Below are 12,045 nucleotides of genomic sequence, written 5' to 3' on the forward strand. Positions count from 1 at the left end.
TCCATATGGGCACCGTTCTTTTCTAGTATCAATAAGATATCCGGTCCCTCCTTTGAATCGCTTTGTGTGCAATAGCCGACACAAGTTTCTTCGTCTTTTTCTGAAGAAAGAAACGTCAAGGTAACAAAAGACTCATCGTGAAAGCCTTGAAAAAAAAAAAATTTCAAAAAACGAACGCGTGTATCGCTCATTAAACCGCCAAAAATTCCTTTTTTTTCCGAGCAGACATTCACGCAATGACGTTTTCACTGCCGCGCCCATTTCGACATGTTGTGACGCAAATTTTGGCCAAATGTTCGGTGGGCTCGTCAGCAAATACCCAATTCTTCTATGGCCAATTGGTGAGCGAAAAAAACAAAAACATTAGCTACTTTGTCATTCAATATTTCTGTTGTTTTTCTCAAAATTTGTGATGTATCGTACGTTGAACTTGTACGACTTGACCTTGTTTTCACAAACAAGCCATCGGTGGGCTTTCTTTATCTATTTATATACCTTTACGATTGCTTATCGATATATTTTCGGGACGAGCATCCACCATAATGCGTCGTAGAGACGTAAACTGTGTGCTGCGTCGTAGCATTCCAGTTTGGAGATCTGGTCGACTTGCCTTTTTTTTTGTACAGCACAGAATACACAAACAACGCGACTTTACGATAAAGTAAAAAAATATCGTTTTCTGATTGTTTAGTAACTGGTTTGTTATAACTTTCAATCCCGACGACGACCCCCTTTCAAATCTGGCTTTTCTTTTTGCTTTTAATCCTCTTTTTGAAAATGTCACATTTGATTAAATATGTAGGAAAGAAAATGCCACTAGCGTGAGCGAAAAGGTAATTTTGTCGTCTAGAGAAGATATCGTGAATATACAACCTTGATAATCGTCATCAAATGACGTATCATATTCAGAAAGTTGTCAGTTTTCTCCTAGAAAAGAAACTACTTGGCGAAGAATTGAATGTCGAATCGTGATGTAATACACCTCATCCTATACCGATTTGCTTCTTCGACAACATGCGGTCAAAAGAAATCGACCTAGTTTCGTGTGACGTCATACAGTTTCGTACTACGTTGTAGTGGTACGTAGTGCAACCTCATGATAAGTTGTGTTGATATTTTGTTTTTGAAAAACTGTAACGGAACTGGTGGTACTTGTGGACTTTGTCCCATCTTCGTCAGCACTGTGCTGGTTGCCCATTTGGCCAATGATTTTTTCTTTCTTTTTTGTGTGTGTGGTGTTTATATTTATATGGAATTGAAACCGTGCCAGTTAGTTCCACTAGAAAGTTAGAAACGTAGCACTGGACGACAGCTGACCAAAGAAAATGTCCAAGAAAAAAAGAAATTCCGAAAAAAGAGGTATTCCGACACAAGATGGTGTTGTTTTTTAGCAGACGATCGTGTTGAAATGGACACTTGTTGAATCGCGTAAAAATTTGAAGACTCGTCTCAAACAAAATAAAACAGGTAAAAACACAAAGAATTAGTGGGTTCATCTTCTTTTTTTTTACCGATTTCACATTAGCATTGGTGTTTATCGTTCCGCATCGTTCGATCATAGTCTTTAAGCCTGCCATCGGTGCTGCGTACGTGATGAATGCGCCGTCAGATAAAGTTTTGTAACGATATGTTAAAGACTCAAGAGAGCCTTTTATTTTTATTGCTGACCTTGAAAATTTCTGCCTTTCCGGTTTCCTAAGGAAGGGAAGACCCTTGATGCTGCAGGAGATAATTTAACATGATTGATGTTATTATATTATTCATTCTTTTTCTATTAGTATTTTCCTTCAGAACAATCCTTTTATTGTCGGAGATGGGAACCAATGCTGCTAGCTCAGCTGATCGGCTGAAGGTTATCCTGTCTCATCTACCCAAAAAACCAGGAAATATCCCATTTGATTTTTTGGTGAGGTTACACAGCAATTCATGAGACAGCACTTTTTCTTTATGAATTGTTGTAAATGTGTGTGTGCAATAGGGAAGTAAAAAGTCTTTTGAAATATCACCAGCCCCAGAAGGATTGGAAAGTGCAATTACACTACTCTTCACAGAAGATTGCCTAGAGTTTTTGGTGAAACTAGTTGAAACCTTTGATAAAAAAGCTGATGAGGTAAGAATCTTCAAGTTGTTGTGAAATGTTTACAAATGACTAGTGGCAGTACGAATTCGTAAACCGACTTTCTCCGCCTTTACAGGTGCTGCGTCAGCGAATATTGCGACGGTGCGCCGTGGAAAGCGGCAAGATGCCGGAATTTATTTCCAAAAGACCCAACAAATCCAAGGGATGGAAGATTGATGCCCTCCCACGCCGTTTGGTCAACAGAAAGTTGGACCTCGGTGATATCAGCCCCGCTAGGACTGATCTGCTGGTGGCCGCCATGAACGCAAATGTTCAAGGCATCCAAGTAATATTAGTGCAGTAAAAATATCACGATTTTTTTTTTCAGAAAATTGAAGCGCTTTAATATCGCAAGCGTCAATAGTTGTAAAGCAAAAGTCACATAAAATGCAAGGCTTTGTGCATAATTTTTATAACCAATAATTGTCAGGTGGATTTTGATGATGGCCATTGCCCATCGTGGCGAAATCAACTTCAAGGCCTTTATAACGTTTTCCTGGCTGTTAGAAATCAGCTGCCCGGAACACACGCTCTGGACAAAGTGCCCGTGATGATGTTGCGTCCAAGAGCATGGAACATGATGGAGCACAACGTGATGGTAAACAAAGAAAATTTGGCCTCGTAGCTTGCAAACTCATCGTATTCACTTACGCACTTCATCCTGGAAGATCAATGGTCGTGAAATTCCCGGTCCTCTACTGGACTTTGGAATTCTCATGTATCATAATGCACGGATCATGGCCGACTTGGAATCCGGTCCCTTTTTCTACTTGTCTAAAGTGGAGAGTTCCCTGGAAGCCCGTCTTTGGGACCAGATCTTCACGTGGACGGAAAACCAACTAGGGTTGAAATTTGGTATGCTGTGTACTCTGAAATATTAAACAATTCAACATGTGATGCAACTTCTGTCGTAGGCACCGTAAAAAGCTGCGTCTTGATAGAAAACATTTTGGCGACATTTGAAATGGAGTCTATTCTTTACGAATTACGTCATCATTGTATCGGTTTGAATTGCGGCATTTGGGATTACTCGGCTTCCATTATTTCTCTTTTTGGTAGAAAAACGTTGTTCTTTTTCTGAAGTTAAATATGATGTTAAATTGTTTTTCGCTAATCAGGTCGTCGACCCGAATTTGTCATATCTGATCGTGTTCGTTACGTTAATATCGATCAACTCTTCTTGATTTCGTACATCAAACTATTAATCAAGGTTTGCCATAAACGTGGAGCCTTGGCCACAGGAGGCATGGCCGCTTTAGTTTTAGACGGCGATGCTTCCAAGTAGGTTTCTGAGAGAAAAAAGGACATATTTTCGATTTATTTGACATTGAATCTTATATTTTGTGTTATTTATCATTGCAGCAACCGAGAAAACGTCATCAAGCGTGTTTGTGAAAGTAAACTCAAAGAAATTCGTCTGGGATTAGATGGTTTTATGGTTCACGACCTTGGACTTATCCCCCATATTAATAAGGTACGTTGCACGATTTTATAATTTTTTTGATGGAATACTATCAATTTCTTAAAAGTGTTGCTTATTTATTTTTTACCGTATTGCTTGTTAATTGGTTTTGTTGGTATTTTTATTTATTTATTTATTTTTTATTTCAGCTTTGGAATGATCATTGCTCAGGAGATAATCAAGTGAAAATCAAGCTGCCAGCGTTCAAGAAAAACGCCGCTGATTTGCTCAAAGTCCCTGTTGGCCAGGTTAGCCTTTCTGCCCTTGAACACAATATAGCAGTGGCAACTCTTTTTATTGAAGCCTGGCTGAGACGTAAGTTCTTTCTGATGCTCTACTTTGCAGCTAAACGAATTTATAAAAGCAACCGGTTTTTATAAAAATACAGAATCGGGAACATTCTCGTTCCGTGGAGCTGTAGAAGACTCGGCCACGGCTGAAATATCTCGCTCACAAGTTTGGCAGTGGATTTTCCATCGGGTAATAAAAATAGGGCAGATGGCATGACGAATCAAATCTGTTTTTATGGAACAAGAGATTGTTGTTCAGGTACCTCTGGAAGATGTTGAAGGCACCCGTGTTTCCCGCCAGCTCGTCTTCGATCTAGTCGACTCATTTAGCCACCAATTGTCCGTGTCCATGGGCGAAGTGGAAAAAAATCGCCTAATGATGGCGGTTAAGATATTCAAAGAGCTGGTGACTGCCCGAGATCCACCCATCTTTATAACAACTTACCTGAATAACCACTCATGCTTTCTGAACGCTTGTCGGCTTTCCAAGCCGTGAGTGACGATCCGAAAAAGAAAGATTCATGTTTTCGTCATGTAGAAACTACATGAGACCATCTGACGCTTGGTGATAGAACAATATGCGTCAGGGTAATGTAGCCTTGATTAGTGTGGAACTTAGAGATGAAGTAGAACGTGGCTTATTACGTAGACGTTCGTCACGCTTAACAATTAAGGCTGGAATACCGGCACTTTCTTCCAGCTGTTTGCGGTCGGTCCTTATCCATCTTGTTGCCACTATTTAGAAATATACTCATGGTTGTGTCATTAGGAATTCACTAACATCGTTTTATGGGTTGTTAGCTGTATTTTGGCGGATAAATACGATAATACAGATATCATATATATATTCGATACTAACACAGATGCTGTTGGACTACTTTTCTCTTTTCGAACACCGACATGCCGGTTCCGTTCTACTTTTTTTTATGCTGCATCAGCTTAAACCCTATCGCATTACCTCTCACTCGGAGACTATCGAAATGCAAATCGCTTAATTACTTGAATATAATTACATTTGTATTTATAACGTATGAAAACGTTTCATTATATGCATCATAATCGATCATTTCTTGGCAGTAATTTTAAATACTGAAAGGATTTCTTTTTCAGAATTGCTTAAAGGTGTATGTGCCAGTTTCAATGCCACATATCGAGTCGGACCCAGTGTCCTACTTGGCTCAGAACCTCTTTTCAAGATCAACGAATTATTTAGCCTCTAGTCCCTGTTATGGGGGATCTATTCGTTTAGAGATAACTATCTATCAAACCCCTAGATGGCGTTTGTTTACGAAAAAAATTCTATGTCGTCTGCTTCTGATTCTGTTTGATACTTTGTAGCGAAATAAAAAATATTAAGAAATATCGTGATAAAATAATCTGTTTCTTCTATAATTGACTGCGTTAAAGTGAGAATGAATGTTCCCTTATTATTTGAACGACCAGTTTTGAATGTGTTGAGGCACTTCTCTAGAGGGGTGGCTAAAGTCTCACAGACCGCCAAGGATGATCCTTACTCACGTTTTGCGCTGAAACAGAAAGCTGAAACTATTCATCATGTCCTTGGTAAGTTAGCCTCTGCATCATCATACATAATGCTTACAAGTAAATAACATTACAGCATGCTTACATTTTAATGCTAGAAAGTCCTATTATCATACATGTGCATAGATTGGTAATGCTAGCTAACCCCTGAATCCTAATTTCAAATGATGCAATTTATAGTGGAAACGTTACAGTAATGATTATCTTGTTCCATATTTTATAGGTTTTAAAATGTCAAAAGCTAGAAGTTTGCTAAAAAAAGACAGGGCTTTAGGTCAAAAGCCTTTAGCTCACTTTACAAAAATAACTGAAAGCCTTGGATCTTTAAAACCAGTAGCTGGGCAAAGAGAAGAAAGCACAAATTTATTTCTGTCCTCACCTCCAGTAGTACAACGAAATTGTCAGTTCCTTCAAGAATGTGGTGCCACAAAAGCAACTGCAGATGTAATTGCAAGGTAAATGTTTTTAAAACATTAAATTTGTTAACATCCAATTACTTGGGGCCTTGATCAACAGTTGTCAGAACTTCATGGCAGTACCAATAGGAGTGTTCAAAAGTTACGCAAATATTGATCACGCTGTTGATGTACAAGCCCGGTGGCTGGATCTTGTTTCTGAACCCTCGTGGCGCTTGAAAAATGAACAGCTTTTAGAACAACACACCACCCCGTGTAGTTCCATATCACATGTAAGAAATGTGGTATTTTCCAGTTACCTAGCCCGAAAATGGAAAATATCTTTCCCAGAAGTTTTGAAATGGGTGGAAGAAGGCATCAAAACTTTACCGTTAAGCATACGGCGTTTGATGCGTACTGTCAGCGTTTTGCCAAAGATTGGCTTTGACCAAGAAAGTGTAAAGTTTCGATTAACTAATTTACAGTTGAGTACACTATTTAATAATAATTTTTTTTTTTTTTTTATTTTCAGATATGGAAAAATCCTTCCTTGTTACAAAGCGATTCAGATAGTCTAGAAAATTTCATGTTTACGTATAGGGAAGATTTTCTGGGTCAAAGCGCTAGCCAATTTCTTCTCGAATTCCCTGAAGTGACGTGTCAAATTGATTTTCCCTCTTTACACTCTAACGTGGATAACTTGCGAAGATTCGGCGTACCAATGGCTTGCATACGAAATAACCTTAGAGATTTGCTTGTTCAGGATCCGTTGGTTTTGCAAGGGAAAATAAGACAAATAGAACCTTACCCGGAATTGGGTGTGTTTGTTCACCATCCCAGATTCGCCAAGTTGTTTGATGATGTTGATACCGTTGTCCTTCGCGTAAAGACATTTCGTGCCATTGATAAAAGGCAAATTACATTCAGCGCCTGCACTTGTTCAGCAAAAGAGTAAAGAAACAAATGTCATAACTTTAAAGTCTTTTAAGATGCTCATATTTTATTTTCAGCTTTTCAGCCCTTATTCAACAGAGAGCTCAACTACGATTGTCAGATGAAGCACTTCGCTATCTTGCCAACCGCACAGGACAGCCTTCCAAAAGCGTCAAAGAAATGTTGCGATCGCATCCGCAATCAAGGCAATTGGGATCAGAAAATATGAAGAAAGTGATGGAACTTGTCGCTGCCAGAGGTTTTACAAAAGAACAAATCTTCAATGGACTGCACTTGGTCCTTTATCCAGTAGGACTTGTAGCCAAAAAGCTGGATGAGTTACCGTCCAGGCCGGAAATGCAACCAATCGAAACTACAATTAAAGAGCCTACTATCCTTCAAATTGTGGTCTATCTGTTGGAAGAACAATTTATGTTTACGGGAAACGGTGTATTTGCCAAACCACCGGAAAACAAGACTGAAAGTGTTGCCCGTGGTGAAACAAATAGTAGCCCTGTGGTTAACTGAAGTTTGTGCTTGAATATTGTTGTAGATATTTTGTTAAACGCAAGATGCCATTGTTCACTTAAAACAAATTTTCCAGCGTTTATTTTCGATCTCTTTATATTATTCCCACGACACAAGGTTTGTCAACAAGGCCTTCGATGCTACAAAAGTAGTCAACAGAAAATTCAAGTTCAAATTTGAAGACGGCGCGGCAGAGTTCAAGTTATTGTTCGCATCGGGCAGCGGACAGTTTGATGGAGTTTTTCGTTTGATCGTGAATGGTCCTCGAGGAAATGTCATCCGCCCAGCTGAATAACTTTTGAATTCCATTTCTTTGACTTGATCAGGAACAACGTCTAAAGAATCACAACTACTGCCGCTAATCCAGTTGATGTCCACCGTGCTTGTTTGGATGTTAATGTTAAATGAACAGCCCAAATAATCCATCCCTAAAGTAGATTCCTAGAAGTGAGTGGGCAAGTATTATTTGGGTTAAAATTGCTTTCTAAATTCACCTTGAAGGGTAAAATTGGTAATGCCTGGCGGCAAAATTGGATTTGCAGTTAATTTTTCAACTGTTAAACGCAACCCGGCATAACCAAACAGGATTGACTGAAGAAATCCGCCCATTCCAGTTATAAAATTGAAAGCACCTTTATGATTCTGTGCTTCATTCCATACCTTGGACATTAAGTAAAGGTTTTAAAATAGATTTACCAAATAATTTTTTAAAAAATGTCTTGTTTACTTTGAATGGCTCGATAAGATAAGGTTGAAAACTGCGATTGAGCATGGCTGCACCTCTTGCTTCGTCACCGGATTCCAAATGGCCAATGGCATGCATGGACCACGTCATCGCCGGCCCGTCAACTCTTGTGACATTCTCGTAAATATCCAAATCGTTTTGCCTCACGACAGGATCAGTTACGTACATAAGCGGAAAACCTAAAAGGACAACATCAGCCTGTTTGATAGTCTCGCCCGGTTGATAACCATCAAATTCGGGGTGATAATTGCGTTCAACATCAAATGGGATTTTAATTTTTCGTGCAATGTCTAGCCAAGTTTCTGGTACGTCTCCCGTCATCGACGATCCGCACTGACATTCCGCGTGCCTGTTGCACAAAAAACGTCAACTGAAAGAAGGATTAAAGCCATCTAAACTGTTTTTACTTAGCGAAAAAGATAGAATAGGACGCTATCACATTCGTGTAGACCTGTGTTCAAGATTTGGTATAATTTAACTTAAAATCAGTTAAGTGTTGCCATTTAAAGTGATACCGAATTGTCAACATAGGGATGATCTTCATCCGGCGGCATAACACCTATGGAAATTTGAATTTTCATTATTTCTGCGTTTCTCTGTGAGTGCTGGAACATACCCTTGATTTCGTATTGATCTGTGGCTGAGTTGTATTCCGCCCGACTAGCCCAGAACTGTGCCATTTCCCTGATGAAGTTGCAGCCGTTAATCTACAAACGAAAAATCCGTGAAAATCACATAGAGGTATGTCAATGTTTTAGCCGATTTACCTCCAACGGAAAACTATAGTTCTCTCCGTTAAGCCATTTGGTGTCTCCAGTAGCTGCCCAGTATTGCCTCGTTGCGAAAGAAATGTCACCTTTGATGAAGTAAGTAACACTAAACTACTATTATTTACTATTCCTATTGAAGAATGTGCTAACCAGTAATATGTTGTTGGTTGTCACGGGTCTCTGGGCAGCAATCTGGAGTAACTTCAACCCCGGTAAATCCCGATTCCCAGGGAAAGCGAGCTCCCTGATAACCTGTTCCAACAGCTCTGTCGCGCGCAGCATGGATATTGCTCATGCGGTAGAGTAACAAATCTTTTGCCACGTACGGCCACAACATTAGAACGGATGGGAACATCCAAGTTTCCGTATCCCAAAAAGAATGGCCTTGATAATCTTTCAGAAAAGCTCCGTTGGCTAACGACCCTGGACTTAACCCACTAAAACGTCGTCGGTTAGCGTCAACCGGCTCGTGCGGGAGGGAACTCAGCAAATAATACATACTGCCACAGACAACCTTGGCCTAGGAAAATTGTTAATCTCATTCACGTTATGCCGTAGAACAAAAAAGAAAACTGTTGATCAAGTCCAACCAATTCCAAATTAGGGCCTTCCATTAAAATATTTCCAGAATCCCAAATTTTCTTCCACTGATCGACGTGAGTTCTGACCAGCTCAAGATGGCCATCATTTGACTGCGTTAGATTGTACGCTATGCAACACAATGGTTAGTTTCTGTTGATAGTAATTAGAAGTAAAAGTTATTTACCGTAAGAATAAGTACTAGACGCTTCTGCGTATGTTGATGCGATTGACATGACAAAAGTTATTGTGGGTCTATCCCGGGTTAATGTTACTTTCTCCGGTACCTTGCGTAAAAGTGAAAGTGACATTAGCGTTAATTTCTTTGTGCTATAGCTATTTTAAAATTGGTGTAATAATTTATAGCGTATATAAGAATACTAACTTCTGAATAAATAACGGTGACGTTTGACAGACCATTTTGATACTGTGAATCTTCAACGACCTTTGTTTGCCCAGTTTGTTCTTTGCCCGCCAGACCTTGAGTATAATTTTGCAACGGAGTGAAGGTAATGTCTTCGCTAACGGGGCCAGGATTATCGGACAAGGATAACGTCAATGAATCGCTGACTGGAATGAAAACACAAGACAGAAAGTTTTGCCGCGTGTTCACGTCACATGATGACATTACCTGATTGGCTGAAATCAACTGTGATTTGAGTGACGAGCAGGGAAGTTATCAGACGATGAGCAAATGTCCTTTGTTCCACGATAGCGCCATCAACTACAGCCCGTTCGATAAACATCCCTGAACGAAAAAGCAATCAGCCATCGGTAAATATTTAAACAAATCTGTCAATAAAAGAATATGGAAAAACCTATTACCTTTTTCTGTATCTAAAATGAAACGTTGGTCTGTTACAGTTTGGTTGGCTCCGACGCTCATGCGGATGTTGATCTGAGATGGAATTCTGGCCCGGTGAGATTCGCCCAGCTCCCCGTTGTAAAGTCCATTCATGTATACCGTGTCCGTGTATACACCAGTGGCCAGCTGACCATTACCAATGCTAGGCATTTCAAGCTCATCGATTGGTAAGCTACATCATCAAATCAGTTACAAGGTAGTTAGTAAAAGAAACAATTAGGCTGCGGAGAATTAAGAAAAAATTATTCCAAAATTGTTTGGATTTGATGCATTTTCATGCGACAGCCGCTATTAGACGTTCTGTTTATTAAGAAAGAAGAAACAAATCTTTATCTATAAGAGCGGCATCTTTATCGATTACCGTGAGGCGTCACGTACCCTACGATCGATGGGAGAAAGAAAGATCATTAAGGAATGTCAAGATAGTTTAAGACACAATTTGTTGTTTTACACGAAGATTGGCCAAAGCTTTTAGGTTACCACGGAAATAAAGATTATATTTCGTTTTCTTTAAGGGTGATTTTGTGAAAGGACTCTTCATCCTGATCAATTGATCTGGCCATCAATTGTGAGTAAGAAGAAGAACTGTCACGCTCGGGGCTTGGAACAAAGCATTTTCAATAACGAAATTGGTTTTGGCAGAATTCATTAGACACGCAAACTGGACGGTTCGAAAGCAAAACAATTAACGACCAGTGATATTCGCTATAAATAATTTTTTCCACCATGAAATTATGTTTGGGATCTATGTTTTTAGCAGTGACATAAGTAGAGTTTATGATCTCTTTTGGCTACCATTGACACTTTCTTAACTTTTGTTTTATTTGATCCTCTTCCCAGAGACGTATTTCACGAATTTATTTATTTCTAAGGTTTTCTACGTTCCAATCAACAATCGACAAATTGCCATAACTTTTTCTTCTAGAAATTAGACAGTATTCTGTACGTTAATCACCCCTTTGTTCTAGCGTAGACCATTAACTTAGATTGGAATTACCTGTTACTCTCAAAGATGCGTGAGTCCAGGCTCAGATCGACCGCTCTGGACTCGGTGGCCATCGATTGGTTCCCCGAGACGATGGCCCCAAATAGAAGAAGAGCGATGGGAAGAAACATGATGCTTCTCTACCAAAGACTGTACTAATACTTGAAAGAAACCACAATTTCCAGCGCAGATAGTCTTGTCGACTGATTCGTACTCAAACTTCGATTCGAGATTAAACAAATCAGACTAATGGGACGGCCCTTGTCAACTCAAAGTTGACTAGCGATAGCATTGGATCGACAGGACAAGATTCTTTTAGAAGCCTTCTTTTTTCCCCCCTTTAATCAAAGCCCTGCCGCTCAGGTCGCCGGTTTGTACACAACTAGATGGAGCATCTGCGTGCACCTACAAGATATACTTGCCCCTTTGTTAGTGTTCAACCGTTGGACATTTCTAACTTGTTTATTTGTTCTTGCTCCACCCTTTCCTAGTACTATACCGCGCACCCGTTGTCTGTTTCCATTGCTGTCGGATGGTACGACAAAACTAAGAGACATATGGCTAAAGAGATCAACAATTCACAAAATTTTTGTTTTGATTGCGACGATATTTGATGTTACAGTTACATGCTACTTTCTGTCCCTCAAAGTCTGTATAACCATTAAGGAACGATGTTGCAGGCTATATTTTTCGTGAACAAGGATCAAGAACCGATTGTTACAACTCGTACGCGATATGCTTACGTAGGCAACGGGTTTTCAATCAATCGACTTGTTGGTTCTATTTTATACGTCAAGGAACCAGCGGCAGGGAAATGAAAGATTTCTTATAG

At 39.6% G+C, this 12,045-nt stretch overlaps 3 protein-coding genes across 3 annotated transcripts; 2 read left to right on the top strand and 1 right to left on the bottom strand.

Moving 5' to 3' along the window:
- The first annotated feature begins 1,122 nt into the window (after window positions 1-1,122).
- On the top strand, window positions 1,123-4,729 carry LOC116932155 (malate synthase). The gene is made up of 12 exons (XM_032939933.2): window positions 1,123-1,467; window positions 1,779-1,906; window positions 1,979-2,110; window positions 2,196-2,405; window positions 2,550-2,717; window positions 2,788-2,974; window positions 3,034-3,174; window positions 3,238-3,400; window positions 3,482-3,593; window positions 3,731-3,896; window positions 3,970-4,061; window positions 4,131-4,729. The coding sequence occupies exons 2-12, from the start codon at window positions 1,814-1,816 to the stop codon at window positions 4,365-4,367; spliced, it is 1,701 nt and encodes a 566-aa protein (XP_032795824.2). The 5' UTR covers window positions 1,123-1,467; window positions 1,779-1,813; the 3' UTR covers window positions 4,368-4,729.
- A 144-nt stretch (window positions 4,730-4,873) lies between these two features.
- On the top strand, window positions 4,874-7,349 carry LOC116932162 (transcription termination factor 5, mitochondrial). Its single transcript, XM_032939944.2, has 5 exons — window positions 4,874-5,434; window positions 5,637-5,868; window positions 5,930-6,266; window positions 6,341-6,759; window positions 6,819-7,349. Exons 1-5 carry the CDS (start codon window positions 5,284-5,286, stop codon window positions 7,267-7,269), a joined length of 1,590 nt encoding a protein of 529 aa, XP_032795835.2. The 5' UTR covers window positions 4,874-5,283; the 3' UTR covers window positions 7,270-7,349.
- Window positions 7,323-11,591, bottom strand: LOC116932146 (protein-glucosylgalactosylhydroxylysine glucosidase). Its single transcript, XM_032939912.2, has 14 exons — window positions 11,226-11,591; window positions 10,189-10,400; window positions 9,995-10,111; window positions 9,749-9,933; window positions 9,551-9,650; window positions 9,375-9,493; window positions 8,935-9,304; window positions 8,782-8,870; window positions 8,631-8,721; window positions 8,530-8,573; window positions 8,422-8,465; window positions 7,997-8,363; window positions 7,764-7,929; window positions 7,323-7,697 (listed from the first exon to the last, which is right to left on the bottom strand). The coding sequence occupies exons 1-14, from the start codon at window positions 11,342-11,344 to the stop codon at window positions 7,369-7,371; spliced, it is 2,352 nt and encodes a 783-aa protein (XP_032795803.2). The 5' UTR covers window positions 11,345-11,591; the 3' UTR covers window positions 7,323-7,368.
- Between the last annotated feature and the right edge of the window lie 454 nt (window positions 11,592-12,045).

This window comes from Daphnia magna, linkage group LG10 (assembly GCF_020631705.1).
Source record: "Daphnia magna isolate NIES linkage group LG10, ASM2063170v1.1, whole genome shotgun sequence".
NCBI classification, from domain to species: Eukaryota; Metazoa; Arthropoda; class Branchiopoda; order Diplostraca; family Daphniidae; genus Daphnia; species Daphnia magna.

Bases quoted from the DNA above. Each gene is read 5' to 3' on its own strand.
- LOC116932155 (XM_032939933.2), top strand. From the start codon at position 1,814: ATGGGAACCAATGCTGCTAGCTCAGCTGATCGGCTGAAGGTTATCCTG. The intron at 2,406-2,549 runs GTAATATTAGTG...AATAATTGTCAG, and splicing joins CAAATGTTCAAGGCATCCAA to GTGGATTTTGATGATGGCCA. The intron at 3,897-3,969 runs GTAAGTTCTTTC...ATAAAAATACAG, and splicing joins TATTGAAGCCTGGCTGAGAC to AATCGGGAACATTCTCGTTC.
- LOC116932162 (XM_032939944.2), top strand. From the start codon at position 5,284: ATGAATGTTCCCTTATTATTTGAACGACCAGTTTTGAATGTGTTGAGG. The intron at 5,869-5,929 runs GTAAATGTTTTT...CTTGATCAACAG, and splicing joins ACTGCAGATGTAATTGCAAG to TTGTCAGAACTTCATGGCAG. The intron at 6,760-6,818 runs GTAAAGAAACAA...TTTTATTTTCAG, and splicing joins TGCACTTGTTCAGCAAAAGA to CTTTTCAGCCCTTATTCAAC.
- LOC116932146 (XM_032939912.2), bottom strand. From the start codon at position 11,344: ATGTTTCTTCCCATCGCTCTTCTTCTATTTGGGGCCATCGTCTCGGGG. The intron at 9,305-9,374 runs GTTGGACTTGAT...CAATTTTCCTAG, and splicing joins AAGGCCCTAATTTGGAATTG to GCCAAGGTTGTCTGTGGCAG. The intron at 7,930-7,996 runs GTAAACAAGACA...TTAATGTCCAAG, and splicing joins ATCTTATCGAGCCATTCAAA to GTATGGAATGAAGCACAGAA.